The sequence below is a fragment of the Pseudophryne corroboree genome, chromosome 4, assembly GCF_028390025.1.
Source record: "Pseudophryne corroboree isolate aPseCor3 chromosome 4, aPseCor3.hap2, whole genome shotgun sequence".
Taxonomy (NCBI): Eukaryota; Metazoa; Chordata; class Amphibia; order Anura; family Myobatrachidae; genus Pseudophryne; species Pseudophryne corroboree.
The window spans coordinates 339111165-339133342 of NC_086447.1; the positions used below are offsets into that span (position 1 = coordinate 339111165).

Genomic DNA, 22178 nt, shown 5'->3' on the forward strand with positions numbered 1-22178 from the left:
AGCGTCTCAATGCCAGGCAGGCACGATGGGCTTTGTTATTTGCTCGCTTTAATTTTTTGATAACATATCGCCCTGGGTCAAAAAACATCAAGGCTGATGCGCTCTCGCGGAGTTTTGCTCCAATCCAGGAGACCACCGAGGAGCCGTTGCCCATTGTTTCCCCATCATGTATTAAAGTGGGCATTACCCAGGACCTCTTATCATTAGTCCTTAGAGCACAGGAGCAGGCTCCTCCAGACCTTCCGGTAGGTCTTTTGTTTGTGCCTCCTAGGTTAAGACAGCGAGTGTTCCTGGAATTCCATGCCAAGAAGTCGGCAGGTCACCCGGGTATTGCCAGAACTCGGGAGTTGCTATCTAGGGCGGTGTGGTGGCCCTCGGTGGCTAAGGATGTGGATCAGTGGGTTCGGGCATGTGACATCTGTGCCCGAAATAAGACTCCTAGAGGGGTTCCTGTTGGCCCATTACATCCACTCTCTATCCCATCTAAGCCATGGACCCACATTTCAATGGATTTTGTGGTGGACTTGCCCAAATCCTCGGGGATGACAGCCATCTGGGTTGTCGTTGACAGGTTTTCGAAGATGGCGCACTTCGTTCCACTGGTTGGGCTGCCATCGGCCAGACGCCTGTCTGAATTATTTATGCTGCATGTTGTGCGTCTCCACGGGTTGCCACTTGATGTGGTCTCTGACCGCGGATCCCAGTTTGTGGCCAAATTCTGGAGGGCATTTTGTTCCGATCTCCAGATTTCTGTCAGCTTGTCATCAGGCTACCATCCGCAGTCTAATGGGCAGACTGAAAGGGTGAACCAGTCCTTGGAGCAGTTCCTCAGGTGTTATGTCTCCAAGTGTCAGACTGACTGGGTTACTTATCTGTCCATGGCGGAGTTTGCCTATAACAACGCGGCTCACTCTGCTACAGGGATCTCTCCCTTCCTTTGTGTGTATGGGCATCATCCTAAGGCCAATTCTTTTGACCCCCTGGACTCCACGCCTGGTGGTTCCTCTGTGGTTTCGGTCCTTAGAGGTATTTGGCGGAAAGTGAAGAAAGCCCTTGTGTCTGTGTCATTAGTGACCAAAAGGGTTTTTGATAAGCGGAAAAGACCCTGCAGCTTCAAATTAGGAGACTTCGTCTGGTTGTCTACCAAGAATTTGAAGTTGAGACAGCCATCTCATAAGTTAGGCCCCCGGTTCATCTGCCCTTATAAGATCACCAGGGTTATCAATCCGGTGGCATTTCAGTTAGATCTGCCCCGTTCTTTGGGTATCAATAAAACATTTCATTGTTCCCTTTTAAAACGGGCGATTAGGAATCCTTCTTCCAGTGGAAGACCTTCCCCTCTTCTGATACGTGGCCAGAGGGAGTTTGTTGTTGAAAGGATTCTTGACTCCAAGGTGGTTCGGGGTCGGCTGTCATTTTTGGTGCACTGGAAGGGGTATGGCCTGGAGGAGCGGTCGTGGGTGCGCAGTTGTGATCTTCATGCCCCCAGACTGATACGCTCTTTCTTCTCGCAGTTCCCCGATAAACCTGGTGGTAGGGGTTCTTTGACCCCTCGTCAGAGGGGGGGTACTGTTAGGGTCTCCTGCCCTGTGCTGCCACGTCGTCATGGCAACCGGGAGACAAGTACTAGCGGAGTAACCTGAGCGCAGCTGATTCTCCGGTTCGGGTCTTTTGCTGTGCAGTGGTTATAGGCTCTGTGCACGGCAGGGGATCCGGTGCTGGTTTTTGTACTCACAGTCTGTGAGGTCTGAGTGGGGCGTGGACAGCACCTGCTTTATAAGGCCTCTTTCCAGGTTAAGCAGATGCTGCTGAATCTTTGTTGGTTAGTCAGTTCCTGAAAGTTAGCCAGTACTGTGTAGCTTTGTATTTGTTTGTTGCTTACTGCAAATAGGCCTGGGGATTTGGTATTACACTCTGCCAATCCAGACCTAGCAGTAAGACTGGAGTCAGTCGTTTAGCTTGCTGGGGTTCTGTTACTACTCTGTGAACTTAGCAAGTTTGCGGCTGTATTCTAAGACTTGCCTGTCTAATCCTGTCTCACTGTGCTAGGTGTCAGGGTCAGTTTAGTGTCAGTAAACTGAACCTGTGCACTGCAAGTGAGAATTAGGATTGTGGAGACTCTCCTTGTGTCTATCATTCCATCTCTGACCAAGGAGTTTACTGCCACACCCGTTGGTAACCCTTTAGGGTTTTGCTGTTGCCCTTAGCAACAGCATTTCGGGTTCTCTATGTATTAAAACACAACATCTTGCTTTTCCCATCTGAGCATTTCTAATACAAGGGAGATACCCAGTTCCTTAGCCTCTGGGCTTCTCTGTTCACTTTGTGTGTATTTTGTTACCCTATCACCTTCTGTGTACGTTATGTCATATTCCCCAGTCTGTCTGTGAGTCCATTTGTTGTGCATAACAGTTCTGACACCAGTACTTTCCTGCAGGCACTGGTGTACATAACAGTTCTGACACCAGTACTTTCCTGCAGGCACTGGTGTACATAACAGCTATTCACACATTGCAGATAAAGAGCTCATTAATATATGTGGAAGAAAGGTTTATGTTATTTAGGAAGGACACTACTTATAACCCTTGTTCAATTATTAAACAGACCTAGCATACGTTCCAGAAATGGAAACAATGTTCAGAAAATGATAGGAATATGTAGATCATGAAAATTTTATATGTCACTTTCACGATTTGTTTGTGTCTTCTTCATCTACCCAGCAGAACCTCAATCGAATCCAAACATCAGTGTACAAAGACTTAGGTACATGTATGTGTGAAATGTTCATCGCAAATCAGACATTATAGGCCAAAGCACTGTCCCAGCATACTCTATAGGTTGAATGTTGTCCCACACCCAACCAGTGGTCCCGTGACCGCCGAGTGCATATAGAGGATGTCTCGTCCTCCTCCCTGTCTTCCCCAAATATAGTCAAGTGTCTGATTTGCGAAATGAATACATACTTGTGTCTAGGTCACAGATTATTGTCTGTAATATTTTTTTCTTATGTTAATAATTGATGGCAGTTATTGTTTACTGCCAAAGGGTGGACTGTTGAAGTCAAAAATATTACATAGAAAGAACATACAGACTCTACACATATAAGTCGCTATGCTTGCAAATACGCGCAGCGAGCACAGCAATATATGGTAACACACGCATTTACACGGACATGCCACAGAGATGGATTCGACACTTATTTCATACAGTACATAATTATAATAATATCAAGCGCCAGACATCATAATGATTTAATATTATATAATGGAGTAATGTCATGTATGTGTATTATTGGAACGAAGGAAGATAGGCCTGTCATATTTGGTATTAAAGCAAGCAGATTAATGTGTAGATTCATTTGATACTTGTTATTAAGTTGTAGGACATTGCAACAAATAGTTATGATTAAATGTATGAAAGCTAAAATCACTCTTATTAGGACAATGGACAGGAAACTCAGGCCAGCCCATTTTGATGTCTTCAAGGCTGAACCTATTTAAGATATACGAACAGACCAGTGACTCATCATGAATGAGAAAGTTCCCTCCCCAAAACTAGATAACACATTGCTGATCACACAATTGGTAGTTGCTGTTTTTTCCCAGACAATGTTGGAGGTGCTTCTAGACCAGTTCCTGTATTTATTTACAAAGAGAGAGAGAGAGTGATATGGAGGGAAGACTTTTATACGAGAAAGATATGGTGATGTAGTTGCTGAACCGTAACTGTAACTGTATGTATTAACTGCTTACTGTATGAATTGTAACCATTGTAACTATATGTATACTGTACATTATAATATATTGAATCCATATCCTTTTAATAACAAATATATACATCAATGAGCTTTGGAACTCAGATAATGTGTGGGTGTATTGTTTTCTCTTATGGGATGCAGTGTTTTGCGATGTATAGAGCACATTCATGGCACATGGTAATAAGATGTGCAGGAGTCTACAATAAATATTAGAGTGGGCATTTTAAATATTTGTTAGAAAGCAATTTGGTATTTACAATATGTATCTGGCACTGCACTACTGGCGGCATATGTATATCTGGCATTGCGCTATTGGGGCCATATGTGTATCATGCTCCATTTTAATTGGCCAAACCCCATTTGGCATGTGGCCACACCCATTTTTGGCGCGCACGCCTTTGGCACGCGCACATAGTACCACTAAGGTGCATATCTACTGGGGTATATCTACTGGGGCATAACTACTGGGGCCAGGCTAATTTTTAAGTTTATCATTTTTGTATGGCCCTGAAGGATTTCATAAATATCCAAATGGACCTTGGTAGAAAAAAGGTTCCCCAGCCCTGATCTACAGGATGATGAGGGCAGGAAGTTATACAACCCATAATGTATCACTAATGTTTTTGCAAAATATTATGCAAAGTTATATAATTTAGCAGCTGTTTTGTTAACTTCCCAACCAAATAAAGATACTATATCAATATTTCTGTAACATTTAGACCTACCAACTTTAACTCTAGATGACCTTTGTTTGCTGAATGCTGCATGGTCGGTTGATGAGGTAACATCAGTTATTAAAACACTACCTAAGGGTAAAACCTCGGGGCCAGATGGCTTTATTAGTGACTTCTATGCTTCTTTTTCAAGTACTTTTGCCCCTATTTTAACCAATCTTTTCAATGAAGCAACTAAAATGGGGTATTTACCTAAGGAACGTTTGGAAGCACAAATAATCACTATACCTAAACTAGGTAAAGGCCACTCAGATTGTAAAAACTATAGACCCATAGCCCTTCTTAATAATGATTAATGATATTAAAATATTTTCTTGGCTTATTTCAAATAGGCTCTCCACAATTATCCCTAGATTAATACACCCAGATCAAGGGTTATGTGAAAAGACGAGAAGCCTCAGACAACACACAAAATGGGTGATTCAGACGTGATCGTAGATGTGCTAAAATTAGCACATAAATGGTCAGCTTCCCTGACATGCGGGGGGATGCCCAGCACAGGGTTAGTCCGCCCCGCATGTCAGGGAGCCCCCCCAGCACAAGTGCAAATGCATTGCACAGCAGCGATGCTTTATAACTGGATGCGTAGCGCCCAGCCAGCGCAGCTCCTGCGCGCTTGCAGGGAGCTACTCGTCGCAGCCCGGGTAACAGCGGCTGCTTGTGACGTCACGCAGTCGCCGCTGCCTGCCCTCCCAAAGGTCAGTGCATGCCTGCTTGCCCTGACCATGCCCCCCAAACAGCGGCTAATTGCCGCCGGACTGCCCCCTCCCGCCCAGCGATCACCTCTGCTGTCGGCTGTCTGCCATGCGCCGGTGCACTGTGGCGCCGGCATATGCGCAGCTCAGGCCTGATTGCTGCTTTGCGAACACACACATCACCGGTCAGGTCTGAATTAGCCCCAAACGGTGATTGATATGATTCAATTGTCATCTAGATCACAAAATCAGTTAGTATTACAATCATTGATGCAGAAAAGGCCTTTGAAACACTTAACTGGAAATTTATGTGACTTTTGTTGTGAACTTATGGCTTTATAGGCCCTATTTTTGATTCAATATTGGCTTTATCCCAAGCGCCCACTGCAAGAGTTTTTAATAACGGGTTTCTTTCTAGCTCATTTCTGATCTATAATGGAACAAGACAATGGTGCCATCTCTCTCTGTGGATCTTTATCTTAGCAATGAAACCCTTGGTTCAGAAAATAAGTAATACAGAAGACTTTCCGGGATACTAATAAGCTATGTCTCTTCACAGACGATGTTTTATTATTTGCCACTAAACCTCTTCTGTCACTACCCACCTTGCACAATATATTAGATAGCTTCAGTAAAATTTCACATTATTAAATGAACACATCAAAGTGGGAAGCATTACCAATTAACATCCCTCCAAAAACTATGACATTATTCAAACAAACATCCCAGTGTACATGGAAGTCTATGTATCTTATATATTTGGAACTAAATATTCTGGCTAATACTAGAGATGTTTTTGTGGTTAATATGAACCCGATGCTGAAATATTTGTCCCAACTTAAAAATACATGGGACTCCTATAATACTTCTTGGTTGGGGAGAATAGCTGCCTTTAAGATGACACTACTTCCTAAACTATTGTATCTGTTCAGAGCGATACCTTATATATGTTCATCAATTGTCTCTTAAAATGTAGATGGCTTATGGTGTCATTATGTGTGGAAAAATAAGCCTCCTAGGTTAGGAACACACACTATGATATTATAGCAGAATTATGGGGGTCTTAAACTTTCAGATTTACAGTACAGCAATACCAATACACATGCCTCTTAGCACAACTACATAACTGGTCTCTCCCTACCGGAATGAAGCCATGGGTAGATGTGGAGTCTGCAGCTACAGCAGGCTTTCCATTAATAGATTTATTGTGGATACCAAAAACAGACCGCCTTTGTATTAAGAACAGTTTACATACAATCACAGTTGTCTTAATGGTCTGGGAGAAAGTGATAGTTACCACAGCAGAGTGGGCGTTATCATCTGGAAAAATATTGATCAAGGCATTGAACACCCTGATGCCATATATCTCACTGGAAAGTTGGATTATACAGGGAATTAACACTCTTAGTGACCAACACATTATTCCCCTTTTCTCAATTGCAGTTTAATTATGGACTCCATAATTCAGCACACTAATATTTTCATCAAGTCTCTCACTGGTTTCGTACCATGGGCAAAATGAGTAAAGGTTTTTTCAATGCCTGAAACAACAATTATGAGTAGAATATCTCAGCAAAACTTAGGGGGGCATGTACTAAGCAGTGATAAAAGTGGAGAAGTGAGCCAGTGGAGAAGTTGCCCATGGCAACCAATCAGCTGCTCTGTATACTTTTATAGTATGCAAATTATAAATGTTACATCATTGCTGACTGGTTGCCATGGGCAACTTCTCCACTGGCTCACTTCTCCACATTTATCACTGCTTAGTACATGTCCCCCTTACAGAGAGATATTCCTTTCTGGTACTAACACATACAAATTAAGCCACTACTAAATCCCAGTCCCAATTTAGGGGTATATTCAATTAGTGTCGGATCCTCTCCGACGGAGAGGATCTGACATTTCATTATTCAATTTTCAGAAATTTCCAACAGGTTTTTGCGATCCAACTTTTTTAAAGTTGAACCGGCATTGATGAAAACAGGCCAAAAACCTGTCGGAAACGACCGCAAATTCAACAAAAAAGATGGATCTGCGACTAATCCGCTGATCCAAGTGTTTTCCAACAAGTCCGAAAAACGGCACTAGACTTGAATAGGTCAAATCCAGATTCAACCTAAAAAAGTCGGAAAGGGATTAATTGAATAGACCCCTTAGATGGGAAACAGATCTGAAGTGTGCATTTACCCCTTTATAATGGTAAAAGATATTTTAATGCTGCCTGTAGCTCTAGCTTACAAACCATTTAGAAATGCATTTTACATTGCTTCAGAGGTTGTATCTCACGCCAAATAAATGGCATAAAATGTGGACCTTTTGCTCAAAATATTGCTGGAGGCAGTGCATGGAGTAAGAAACAATGGAGCAGATGTAATAAGCCTGGAGAAGGGATAAACAATTGATAAAGCTGTGATAAGTGCAAGATGATAACATACCAGCCAATCAGCTCCTAACTGTCATTTTTCAAATCTGTAATGATTGGCTGGTGCGTTATCACCTTGCACTTATCACTGCTTCATCACTTCTTTATCCCTTCTCCAGGCATAATACATCTGCCCCATTAATCCATATATTCTGGGAATGTCTGGTATTATCTAATATTTGGATAGATGTATTTGAATTAATATTTAAAGTGCTGCAGAAAACTGTTGATCTGAACCCAATTCTCACCTTGTTAAATTGGGCTCCTTCATTCATTTCTAAAAGAGAGAGATACCTGACAGGCAGATATTAATAGCAGCCAGAGCAACCCTAACCCAGAGATAGAAATCTCATATTCCACCCACTGTATCAAAAGTAATTGATAAAACACAGTACAGCAGAACTACGAATCAGAGACATACGTATTTTATCAAGCCTCCCTTCCTTCTGCTGCAATAACAAGAAAGTGGTCACTTTCGTTGGCATATATAACTGATAGAGAGAGCTCAAATGGCTCTAGAACAGAAGTAGTGCAGCTACATGGAGAGATATCTCACCCAGCTGAGACAAGGCTTGAGGATCGGAGCAGGGTATATTAGATAATTGCTAAAAGCAATTGTAATACATATGAAACCATTTCCTAATTTTATATTAAGCTTCTGAATAAAGTTTGTTAATACTGTAGCTCTGAAGATGTACTGCTAATCAATTCATTTTGAATGCAAAATAACCTGTAGCAAATAACATGTATAAATACTGCATATTGATTGCCTGCTACCCCCCCCCCCCCCCAGCTTTTATTTATTTATTTTCTCTTTTTTGGTATGTTTAGTATTTTTGTTTTCTATATGCAAGGTACAACCAATAAAAAATAATGTTGTTAAATAAAATTGTCAACAATGAAAAAAGAAATGTTGACAGTAAAAATGTCAGTCATAAGGTTGACAACCAAAATATAGACAACAGTTAAAATGTCATCAGTCATAATGTCAACAGGCAAAATACATAAACTAACACTGCTATATGTTTTACAATACTGGAAATGTGCACAGAAACTCCTGGCGCCGCTATTTTACAGATAAACAGCTGCTTTCCCTGGGGTAATTGGCAGAAACCCCTATAGTTAAGAGCAAAAATGAAAAACAATGGAAAAGCGCTAGAATTCTGTAGTAGATTTTTTAAAACATATATTTTTTTATTATATCACATATAATAAAACATTTGATACTGGCCAGCACCATTCAAACATATAAAATATACATATATTCCATATTCTAAAATTAATGTGTATATAAAACAAACCAAAATATACCAACACAAGGCAATTACACTGCAGGACTAATCTGCAACAAAGTCTCTTTTGCATATATTTCAGTGATACTATGTACCACCTGGAATGCACTGCAAGATTGATCTGTAACAAAGTCTCCTTTGCATAAATTTCAATGATCCTGAGTACCACCTGGAATATTTAGTAACAAGCACCTAAGAGTACATACGTCTCGCCAACACACGGGATACAGCTTTCAGATACTACATCCACGGGCCAGCGTGCTGCAGACCCCATAAAGCTAAAAGAAAGGGGATGGAGTGCTACAAAGTGAGTGTACATGGACTCCAGATAAGGCTGCCGGGAGGAGCTCCAGCCGGGAGGGACACCATCAACTCCGTTAATTAACTGAGGTTATTCTAATTTCCATATTGGCACTTATGGTAAACTAACCTGCTATGAGCATTTGGATGCTGTCTATTAACACTGCATGAATATGCATAAACTGTTTGCACTAATTTAGTGAGAGTTATCAGCGGAGCCATTAATGCCATTACAGAGCTAAAAGCCGCTTAAAGGTTAACCATTAACTCCAACAGCTCTTAGGTGCTTGTTACTAAATATTACAGGTGGTACTCAGGATCATTGAAATTTATGCAAAGGAGAATTTTTAGAATATGGAATATATGTATATTTTATATGTTTGAATGGTGCTAGCCAGTATCAAATGTTTTATTATATGTGATATAATAAAAAAATTATATGTTTTAAAAAATCTACTACAGAATTCTAGCGCTTATCCATTGTTTTACAATACTGGTTGTCCTCTGGGTAGGGGGCCCCATTTATTGGGAGGTTCCAAATTTACAATGTATTCCAGCCCCGGGTTGACCAGTTTGGGGCTGGATAATATTCTGCAAAGGCATACCATGCATGTGTCTGTCTGCTATAGCATGATCCCCCGGGCTGTTTTTCCCTCATCTTTCCAATACAAGGCCGGAAGATCATGAGGTCTGGGGCTGGTAATTGATTTTGGTTGGATGCTACACATTTTTCTTTTTCTGTTTAAATATAACTATTTAGCTGCTCCTAGTCTAGCATCTGAGACACCAGCTATGAGCAGTCTGAGACCCCAGCTTTTAGCAGTGACTGTATTATTTATTTATTATTTTGTCAATACTATAAATCAGGGAAAAGAGGGAGGATGTACCTTAATCAAGTATAGTGGAGAATACTTTCCATTTGCAAGGTTCTCAAACCCTTTGAATTTACCACATGTTAAGTTAGTTACGACACTGCCAGCTTGAATCAGGTAATTCCTCTTATTACACTTTTAGAAAAGCAGCAGGAGAAACTGAAGGAGGAGCTGAAATGAAGCAATTCTGCTAAGTCCTTTATTCGCTGTGCCATGATCCAAGGGTCGTCAATCTCTTGAAATAACATCATTATATTTTGGTGATCATACTTGATTTTAGGATTAAATCATATGTTCTGTCTTTGTTTCCAACAGACACAAAGCTAAAGAGATGCAAAGAGCCATTGGTGAGAAAATTGTCAGCTCAAGTAGAACATGACATAGCAACATCTCCTCCTTCAGTTTCACCAGCAACTTCGGCTGTCAGGAAAAAAAATTCCTAAGAGACCCACCGGTGGCAATGCAGATCAGTCAGTAAAAACGTACGCAATTGGCGTAGGTCACTTTCCCAAAATGTGGAAAAGATGTTTATCAAAATGAATTACAAATTCCATGAGGAAGATATTAACCAGCAATTAAGTCCAGAAAATACAGAGGTGCCTATAATGGTGGACTTCAGTGGGGATAAATTAATAGTGTCTAAAGAAGAGGATGTACACACTGATGGGGGTGAGGAATCAGATGATGATGATGACATCTTGCCTATGTAGAACCAGTTTGTGTACGAAAAGACTATTGGCAGCTTGTTTTATGGCAGCCCAAACAAACCAATCATTTCAGCCACAATTGACAGTCGCTGTCGCTGAAGGTGAAAAGTCACCAATGACATGCTTTCGGCCAAATCCAAGGGCCACTTCTCTTTGCTCACCCTTCTGGACCTCTATGCTGCCTTTGACACCGTGGATCACCCTCTCCTCCTCTGCACACTCCAAAATGTTGGCCTCTCTGGAATCGTCCTTGACTGGTTTACCTCATACCTCACTAACCGCTCCTTCTCCGTGTCTGCCTCCGGAACCACCTCACACCCTTCCATCCTCCCTGTTGGTGTCCCTCAGGGTTCTGTCCTAGGCCCCCTTCTGTTCTACCTGTACACCTCTTCCCTGGGCACACTCATTAACTCCTTTGGCCTTCAATACCACCTCTATGCTAATGACACACAACTCTACCTCTCTTCTCCTGATCTGTCCCCCTCTGTCTTCTCTCATGTCTCCAGCTGCCTCTCTGCCATCTCCTCCTGGATGTCTGAGTGCTCTCTGAAGCTCAACATGGACAAAACTGAACTCATTATCTTTCCCCCAGCCAGAGCAACACCCCCTACAAATATCTCTATCACTGTTGACAACACTATCATCTCCCCCGTTCCCCAACTCCGCTGCCTGGGCGTCACTCTTGACTCCTCCCTCTCCTTTGCACCCTACATCCAAGCTCTGGCGCAATCTTGTCGGTTCCAGCTATGCAACATTGCTCGCATCAGGCCATTTCTCTCCCAGAGTGCAACTAAATTTATCATCCACTCACTGGTCATCTCACGTCTCGACTACTGCAACGTTCTCCTCACTGGCCTCACTTGCTCCCACCTTGCACCCCTCCAATCTGTCCTCAACTCCGCAGTTAGTCTCATCTTCCTCTTCCGCTGCTCCACTTCTGCCACTCCCCTTCGACAAAATCTACACTGGCTCCCATTCCCCTACAGAATCCTCTTCAAACTCCTCACCATCACATACAAGGCCATCTCTAATTCCACTGCTCCCTACATCTCCAACCTCCTCTCCCTTCATACTCCCTCCTGCCCACTACGGTCGGCTGATGACCATTGCCTCTCCTCTGCCTTGGTCACTGCTTCCCATGCACGAGTTCAGGATTTTGCCCGTGCTGCACCCCTTCAGAGGAACGCGCTCCCCCGCTCCATTAGACTCTCTCCGACCTTGCAAAGCTTCAAACGGGCACTGAAAACCCACCTATTTATCAAAGCGTACCCCTCCAATGCATAACCTAGTCCTTAGGCTGCTCCTCCATCCCCCTGCCCCACGCCTTGAACATCTCTGCTTTGCTTGCATACTGCCATCAGGCTTCCTCCTGCTTGCTTGCACCTCATGTCATCTGTCTGTCGCCCCTCCCCACTAGATTGTTAGCTCTTTAGAGCAGGGCCTTCTTTCCTATTGTTGTCTAAGCCCTCTTCTCGACACATTTCAGTCAGCGACCATCTTTACCTGCTTTTTTTCCTACTGGTAAAGGCTCCTCTCTATCTATGGCCGCCAGCCCCAAGTAATACAATGATTACTCCCTTGCTACTTACATCTAAGCTGTGTTATGTTTTGAGAATTGTGGTGCTCTTTGTTACCTGCACTCCATTTTTGTTATTTATTTAATGTTATGCTAAGTTTTGTCTCCCTGTACTGTCCTTTGTACGGCGCAGAGTAACACTTGTGGCAGCCTATAAATAAAATGTAATAATAATAATAAGTGATTGGTTTGGTCAACTGTGCATGCCCTGTTAAATACACAGTATACAACATAAGGGGGGGGGCAAGAATAATTCCATCTTGCACCTCTTTTTTTGCATTAAGCTGTTTGGAGCATTGCTGTCTGTCTTCTTGTGTAGATGACAAACATGTTTATAGTTTGTTAAACTGCCACCATGTCTGCCACCGCAGTGCCCTTTTGTTTCATAGATGTGGCATGTTGGAAGTTCAAGTGCCACATGTTTATGCAGTCCACTGCTGTTGCTAAGCTTAGTCATCCAGCTACCTTGGTGCAACCTTTTGGCTCAAACTGGATGCAACCAAAACCAAAATCCACAAGGGCAGTTAAGGCAAAACCAAATACAAATCCAAAACACGATGTAGATACAGATTCAAAACCAAAACCCAAAATTTAGTCTTATGCACATCCCTAATCAGAATTGCACATTTTGGCCACTAGGATTTCTGACAATAGCCATCATGACTATTAAATGAAGACCAGGATATTATATATCACAGTACTCTATGGGTTAAACAGTGTTTCAAGTTGGTTTACTTATTCATTTTAAGTCACATGTGCTTGTGAGGCATTTAGTAACAAAAGCACAATAAAAAGATTATGGCCCTCATTCCGAGTTGTTCGCTCGTTCTTTTTCATCGCATCGCAGTGAAAATCCGCTTAGTACGCATGCGCAAAGTTCGCACTGCGACTGCGCCAAGTAACTTTACTATGAAGAAAGTATTTTTACTCACGGCTTTTTCTTCGCTCCGGCGATCGTAATGTGATTGACAGGAAATGGGTGTTACTGGGCGGAAACACAGCGTTTCAGGGGCATGTGGCTGAAAACGCTACCGTTTCCGGAAAAAACGCAGGAGTGGCCGGAGAAACGGTGGGAGTGCCTGGGCGAACGCTGGGTGTGTTTGTGACGTCAACCAGGAACGACAAGCACTGAACTGATCGCACAGGCAGAGTAAGTCTGGAGCTACTCTGAAACTGCTAAGTAGTTAGTAATCGCAATATTGCGAATACATCGGTCGCAATTTTAAGAAGCTAAGATTCACTCCCAGTAGGCGGCGGCTTAGCGTGTGTAACTCTGCTAAATTCGCCTTGCGACCGATCAACTCGGAATGAGGGCCTATGTTCAAAATGTAAAATCAAAATCTGCCAAAAAATGCATGCAGTGTGTGGAAAATAATTAAACCAATAAATATTGTACATTATATAAAAACACACAATTCACTTGCCTTTTTAGCTCTTGGTCCAGGTTTTACCATTGTGCAACTAAGCATATGACCATCTTCATTAACTGTAGCATCATAATCTTCAAGTTCCTGTCACAAATGATCACAGCAAAAGACAAATGTACATCTTTATAGCTCTTTAACAGAGTGTAACATTTGTACGCCACCTGCCACACTTTACAGTGGTGAGATCTTGCACAAAAGTGTTCACTGTACCATGGGGTAGCAAATACTTTTGAGCAACTCAGGGTGCTCATTGGTCAGACGAATGGTGCAACCTGTCTAAAGCAGATCCACCTTAAACTACATACTAAACTGTAAATCATTTCACTGACTCCAGCACTGCACTCCATTTCCCTGATTTCACTTCAGAATTTTTAATCTCCACTCATCCTATTTATTCCTACCTTACTATACCCCCAATAACCTACTAATCAAACCCTTTTGCTAGGTGAAATCTCATCAGTGATCCTGGATGGGGCAAAACCATTACTTTAACCTACTATCATACCATATTGTGTACACCCGATATCGTCCTATCTTAGAAGCTAAGCAGTGGTGGGCTTGGCTAGTACTAGGATGGGAGACCTCCTGGGAATACAGAGTTTTGTAGGTTTTGAGAAACTAAGATACTCTGGGGGTAATTCCAAGTTGATCGCAGCAAGAATATTTTTAGCAGTTGGGCAAAACCATGTGCACTGCAGGGGAGGCAGATTTAACATGTGCAGAGAGAGTTAGATTTGGGTGTGGTGTATTCAATCTGCAATCTAATTTGCAGTGTAAAAATAAAGCAGCCAGTATTTACCCTGCACAGAAATAAAATAACCCACCCAAATCTAACTCTCTCTGCACATGTTATATCTGCCTCCCCTGCAGTGCACATGGTTTTGCCCAACTGCTAAAAAAATTCCTGCTGCGATCAACTTGGAATTACCCCCTCTGACCCTAACACTGACAGCAGATTCACAACTTTTCTTCCTTCATACTGAGACCTAGCATCAGTGTCGGACTGGGGCATGAAGGGCCTACCGGGGGAATGTAGTTGGGTAGTGGCCCATGTTCAGGGGTGTGGCCAGTCTTCAGAGGGGCTGTGGCCAGCCACCAAAGAGGTTTGAATAACCATTAGAGAGTGCATGTTCTGGGCCCTTTGATAAATATATATAGTAAATACTGCTAGTGTATTCATGATAATGTACCAGACTAATAACTGCAATGCACTGTAGAAAATACGCCATAGTCCTGTGCAGTATAAGGTAATATGTATAATGTATAATTCCCGTGCACAGTCTGGAACCTGATCCCTAGAAAAGTAGGAAGGCCCCCAGGAAGTGAGGCCCACAAGAGTTTACCTTGTAACCCTGTGGGCCAGTCCAACCCTACCTAGCATTGGCACATCTTGGAATAATCTTGGCAATACCAACCCATCACCTACCAACATTCATTGTTATAATCATAAATTGTTCTTTTGAGAATAGCTAACTTCAAATACATATACTAGAGTGTTTTTGAAAGCAGTTATTATAATACTCTAGGGGGCCCTTTCTGATTTATCAACCCAATTTGGGTAGAATCAATTGAACATTCACTTTGTTTGTACTTCCATTTAATGCAGTACTTTTACCATCAGCTATGATAGGTGGCCAAATAGTATTTTTAATCTTGTTTTATCACCTTTAGACAAACAAATATATCTTATAAGATATCTCTTAAAAGTTATGTTTAATTATTGTCAGATTGAATTGAATTTCCTTTTTGAAGAGTAAACCCACAAAATAGTCTACATTTTCTTTTTCTTGTAGTCACAGTGAATGTATGTGTTCAAGCTTATCCAAATCAAATTTGTCCAAATTGTATCTTGCAATTATATTTTAAAGTACTGTACAGTATGTACTGTTAAATAAATGACTCATCATTAGATAAATACACAATCTTTAAAGATAGTTTTGCTAACTGTATGTTTGCCTTCTCTCCTTGAGTGTCTGGAGGATTCTCAAATTTCAGGGATTTCACAAACTTTCATTAGAAATATAGAATATGATGGCAAATAAGAACCCCTTGGCCCATCTAGTCTGCCCTAAACACATATACATGTACAGTTACACACTAGGATTTTTTTTTTGTTCAGGATTCAGTTAACCTTCCAGTATATTTTTGGATTGTGGAAGGAAAACGGAGCACTTGGAGTAAACGCACGCAAGCAAGGAGAGAATATACAAACCCCACAGTTAGGGCTATTGTAGAAATCAAACCCATAACCTCAGTGCTGTAAGGCAGTAATGCTAACCATTACACCATCCGTATTGCCCTCATTGAAAGCTATATCTTGCTAATACTTTATCCAATTGTAAAACATATACTAATAAAAGGTGATTGAGTTTATTCTTAGTGCAGGGCCTTAACCCGTAGGAGCGGAGTTTGACAAACTTGTATAGAAGCATAAGAAACTACTTGTTCAGCGCCTCAAACAAATCAATCATTTAAATAAAGCCAACAAATTAAGGTACAGCAGGCTCCTGAGACACTGCGCTTGCCACACCACTATGTGAGATGGATTGGAAGACTATAGAACAAGAAAAGTGGCTGCGCTGTGTGTCAGCAGCTATATAAAATAGAGAGCACAACGTTTAAAATGTAAAGAATTTATTCTCTTAATCAGTATAGTTATAAAACATGTAGGTTAATAATACACCTATATCTGTCTCAGGTGATATAAAGGTTCAGCCGTGTGATAAAATGGCTATCCAATATATTAAATCCTAATTGTGCAATAGGGAGGGAACGGGAGAATTTGTAGATGTAGTTCCAGATAAATATAAACGTATTCTACCTCTCCGGCAAGGGCTGGTATAAACTTGGCCGGGCGTCCCCGGCTAGTGAGTCCTGCGTTGCCCGATGTTCTGCACAGAGGAGAGGAGTGTTGCGTTGCCCAGTGCCGAGCACATCCCAATAGAAAGTGATGTATAATCGTCTCCTGTACTCCTGATCGCCAGCCGGCGATAAAGCAAGCTGCTGAGATGCACAATGTGATTGTACAGCGGAGCGGAAAGGTGGGTATCCCAAAGCTGAGTACCTGCCGCCAGGAGGAAATGTGCGGTCGTCTCCTGTTCTCGTGATCGCTGGCTGGCGGTGATAGCAAGCTGCTGTCGGAGAATCAAAGGCGGTTTCTTGCCGCAGTCAGCCGGTCAGCTGGATGGAAAAGAAACTGTGGATTGCACAGGATTGATTCACCTGGACCAGGTGTATGGAAGGCGGGGTCCTGACGCGTTTCGTCACGATCACGTGACTTTATCAAAGGTAAGCTTTGATAACACACAGCTTCTTTTCCATCCAGCTGACCGGCTGACTGCGGCAAGAAACCGCCTTTGATTCTCCGACAGCAGCTTGCTATCACCGCCAGCCAGCGATCACGAGAACAGGAGACGACCGCACATTTCCTCCTGGCGGCAGGTACTCAGCTTTGGGATACCCAACTTTCCGCTCCGCTGTACAATCACATTGTGCATCTCAGCAGCTTGCTTTATCGCCGGCTGGCGATCAGGAGTACAGGAGACGATTATACATCACTTTCTATTGGGAGGTGCTCGGCACTGGGCACCGCAACACTTCTCTCCTCTGTGCAGAACATCGGGCAACGCAGGACTCACTAGCCGGGGACGCCCGGCCAAGTTTAAACCAGCCCTTGCCGGAGAGGTAGTATACGTTTATATTTATCTGGAACTACATCTACAAATTCTCCAGTTCCCTCCCTATTGCACAATTAGGATTTAATATATTGGATAGCCATTTTATCACCCGGCTGAACCTTTATATCACCTGAAACAGATATAGGTGTATTATTAACCTACATGTTTTATAACTATACTGATTAAGAGAATAAATTCTTTACATTTTATACGTTGTGCTCTCTATTTTATATAGCTGCTGACACACAGCGCAGCCACTTTTCTTGTTCTATTGTATAGAAGCATGTGAACATATAGCCCTTTTCCACTAAGATCCCAGGATCAGCCCAGGATTTTGAACATGGTCTGAACCTGAGTCAGACCCTGTTCACTCCGCACCTTTGACTCAGGTTATTCCGGGGTCGACCCCGTTAACACTGCACCTGTTTGTAGTCTCTCTGTTCTGCCGGCACTTGAATGTGACATCATCCATTAAATGGTCCAGGTTATTTTTCTAGGACCCTGAGCAGTGTCTGAGTTATAAAAGAAAATCACTTACCCAAGCAGTTCCTTCAAACATCTTCAAGTCCAATGGATCTCCCTGTAATTTTCCATCCAGCAAGATAAGTGAATGACAGGTAGTCATTGCTTTAAATATGTGGGACCAGGTCAGAGTATGGAAAGAATTGAACAAAATCACATCCTGAAAACTGAAAAAATGTGTGATGAATATTGTCTGGAGGTGTAAGTATAAAATCCTTAAAGATCATCGGCGAGATGTAATGCTGTTTGATTCCTAGTCAGTTATATCACATTTCAATTTTACACAAAATCAGATATGCGGCGGAATGTAATGCCACCCAAGTCCGGCGGCTGTGTGGGCTGCCGGCCGAACTCATACATTTTTTTAAAGGGGCAATCACTTATAAGGCAAAACCATTACTTGTAAATGATTGGCCCTTTTAAAAAATGTCTAAGGGGGTCATTCTGACCTGGTTGCACGCAGGCTATTTTTTGCACTGCTGCGACCAGGTAATCGCTGCCTACAGGGGAGGGGTTTAAAGCTGTGCTGGTGTGGGATCGGCTGTGCAGAGAGCTGCGCAAGCAAAAAGTTTGTGCAGTCTCTGCACAGCTCAAGACTTACTCACCCGCTGCAATAATCCTTCCTGGAGCTGACGTCAGGATCCCTCCCTGCAAACAGCCGGGTACGCCTGTGTTTTCTTCGACACTCCCAGAAAATGGTGAGTTGACACCCCTGGCTGGCCTCTTCCTGTCAATATTCTAGCGTTCGCCGCTGCGAACGCTTTCTTCTTCCAATCTGTTGTTGCCCAGCGACGGGCAACAACGCGCCTGCGCATTGCGGCCCACACGCATGCTCTTTTCAGACCTGATCGTGCCGGTGCAAAAAACAGCAGCATGCGATCAGGTCGGAATGACCCCCTAAGTTTGGCCGGCAGCCCACAGAGCTGCCAGACTCGGGTGGCATTACATCCCACCACATATCTAATTTTGTATAAAATTGAAATGTGATATAACTGACTAGGAAACGAAGAGGAACCCCCATGATCTTAAAAAGAACATTCTAATTGACCTTCAAATAAGAAAAGAGCATCCATTTACTATATATGAATATAGAAATTAGAATATGGAAAGACCTTTGCAGCCTTGTCCATGGTTGAAAAACAAGAAATATATTGTAACTATTTACATATAACTAATATAACAAACTACACATTATAAACAAAATTAAATTTATAATTTATTTTACTTCTTTTAAATCTACAGTATTTGCCCTTTACATCTCTGCTCCCCTTTATGGGGTTGACCCAATTAGGTGTGAGTTGGTTTCTGCAAGCTGCTCTCACGAACTATAATACAATTCCAAATTCACATTTTCTTTTTTAGAGGAAATTTGTGTACCTGAGGGTGTGAAAAGGTAGAGAAAATTTGTAATTGAAGGTAAAATTTAGGGACTTATTTCAAAACCCATGGCCAGGGGCACTGGCCAAGAGGGTGGGGGTGGGATGGGTGCCGCCAAGCATGAGAACCTGTCAGCAGGACAGAACAATTTCTCCCTCTAGTCGAACTGCCTGCCTCTGTGTGATCCGCTCACAAATTTATCTCCTCCCCACTACTTCAATTGGCCAGCTGCTGCTCAAGAAATGTGAGCTGCTGCTGTGGCTGCACTGCACTGCCAGGTGTTCATGTTTAAACCATGAGGTATAAACTCACTCTGCGCCACTGCTCCTCCTCCCCCCTTAAAATCTGCCAGCCTCTGCCCAGCATATACTTTTCCCAGGCAGTATTGTGCGAGGTCCAGAGCCGGCCTTAGGTATAGGCAAACTAGGCAAATGCCTAGGGCATTTGGTATGCTTAGGGGCACCAGCAGCTTCTGCTGATTAAAATGATATGCGGCATGCCTATATTCTGTGTGTGACTGCGGCTGTATCTGCATACGAAATGCTACGTTGCAGTGTATTCCTGGAAATCACTCTAATATAGCATTTTATATGCAAATACAGCCGCAGTCGCACACAGAATATAGGCATGCTGCATATCATTTTAATCAGCAGAAACTGCTTGTGCATCCTAGCCAGGGCCGTCTTTTCGTATGGGCTCAATGGGCTCTTGCCCAAGGGCCCCAGGAGTATAAGGGCCCTAGGCTGATAGCTGAAGGTCCCCTCTTTCCAGGGGTACCAGATTTTTGAAAATCGGCCCTGGGGAACCAGAGATATCCGACTTGAAAGCAGTGGTCCCCATCCTAGCCTGTTAATTGCTCTTCCCAGCCAGATATCTCGGGTTTTGTTTGACTTAGAGTTTTTCTGATGGTATACTCCAAAAGCTGTGACTCTCCACTCATGGTGGACACTGGCAGCTTGTTTCTACTATGCCCAGAGCCAGAGATATCAGCCTTCCAGCAGCTGGTCCCTGCTCCAGCTCCAAACGGCTGGTATGCAGTTTTATATTTTCGTTGGTGAATTGCTCTGGCTCCTGAACTCTGATCCCCAAGTCCCTAGCACCTCCTGAAAGGTGGGACTCTCTAGTTTTGTATCCTATTCAAAGCTAAGAAATATATTTTCAGGAACTTGAGATATATGCAGTCAAGTAAGCTGCCCACCCCCCCCCCCCACTGGAAAATGATGAATATTAAGCCCACTCCACTATCCTCCCCTCCCCTACGTATTAAACACCCCCTACCACCCTGGAAGTCATGTACCAGGGCTTCTTCATTCAACCCAATACCCCTTCTACAGTTTAGCCCCATCTGTGCAGTAAAGGAGTAATTAGCAGAAATTACTGCTCCAGGTCCTACATGCTGAGCGTAAAAAAAAGAACACCCACTACCGCTCGCAGGACATCAAAGCTGCCGCTGATAGCACCGCCCACCCCTACCGCTGGAGGATGGGTAGGGGGCCCACTGCAGTGCTGTGCCCAAGGGGTCTACACTGCTGTTAGTCATTAGGGGAGGTGACCAAGGGGCAGGAGTATATCTAGGGGTCCGAGCGTTCCTGCCAAAGTAAGGGACTGCCCCCCCCCCCATATTTTCATCATGCACCAAAAAAAGGGGCATGGTAGCGTGCAGAATAGGCATGGCAACACCACAGTACCCCCCAATTCAAATACCCTTATACCCTACACTACATCACTGGCCCCTCTATACACTATACTCATTGGCATTACTATAATATATAACAGCAAATAAATATATATATATATATATATATATATATTTATTTACACACACATACATATAAACACATAATGTACACACTCACACACACACACACATATATGTGCACACACATACATGCGCACACACATGCACATTCTTGAGTCTCACCTAGCAACAGTGTATTGTAGATACTGAGCAAAGAAAGCGGGCACAATATTAAGGCCTGCCCCCTCATGGCAAAATGTCATGATTAATGGGTCTATCAGGAGGGGGCAGAGCTAAAATTACACAAGTCTAATGGAATCTAATCATATTGGCTCTGCTCTTTTCCCACAGAACAGGGAATTGTGGCAATTTGCTGTGAGGGGGCGGGGCTTTGTAATATCATGTCTGCTCTCTCTTGCCTGTCAGGGGGGGTTTCTGGGTACTCAGAATCCCCCCTGTATGCGCTACTTAGAGGAGGATCTATTAAATTCCTACTGCACATGTGTAGTGGCCATTTTTTTACTGCGTCTCGAGCTCCGACAAGGGACTCCGGAATGGAGTAATAAAACATGAGTGCAATGTGTGCAGTGTGGACCCCCCCTGGACATGGGTGCAATGTGTGCACCGCACACATTGCATCCATTATAGTAATGCCAATGAGTATAGTGTATAGAGGGGCCAGTGATGTAGTGTAGGGTATAAGGGTATTTGAATTGGGGGGTACTGTGGTGTTGCCATGCCTATTCTGCACGCTACATGCCCCTTTTTTTGGTGCATGATGAAAATATGGGGGGGGGCAGTCCCTTACTTTGGCAGGAACGCTCGGACCCCTAGATATACTCCTGCCCCTTGGTCACCTCCCCTAATGACTAACTAGGCATTTGGAATGTTCTAATTAGCTTAATTGGGCCAATAATTACATGTAATTATTAGGGTTAAAAAAAATGGCCTCAAATTACACCAAAATCAACTTTTCCTTATGTGTATGCATCCTAAATGTAATTATCTATTTCAATGAAAAATAATTCCATTTTATATTTTATTACTTAGAAAAAGAATGCACAAATTTGCCATATGACACC

At 42.9% G+C, this 22178-nt stretch overlaps 1 protein-coding gene and 1 pseudogene across 1 annotated transcript in view; one reads left to right on the forward strand and one right to left on the reverse strand.

Moving 5' to 3' along the window:
• The window catches only part of LOC134909506 (probable cation-transporting ATPase 13A4), a 369987-nt gene that overhangs the window by 197474 nt on the left and 150335 nt on the right, over positions 1-22178 (reverse strand). Inside the window, exons 14-15 of the mRNA XM_063916443.1 lie at positions 17998-18148; positions 13780-13866 (exon numbers count right to left, since the gene is read on the reverse strand). Coding sequence (XP_063772513.1) covers positions 13780-13866; positions 17998-18148 — 238 coding nt within the window. The remainder of the gene's footprint in view (positions 1-13779; positions 13867-17997; positions 18149-22178) is intronic.
• LOC134912082 (5S ribosomal RNA) lies at positions 14274-14392 on the forward strand (annotated as a pseudogene).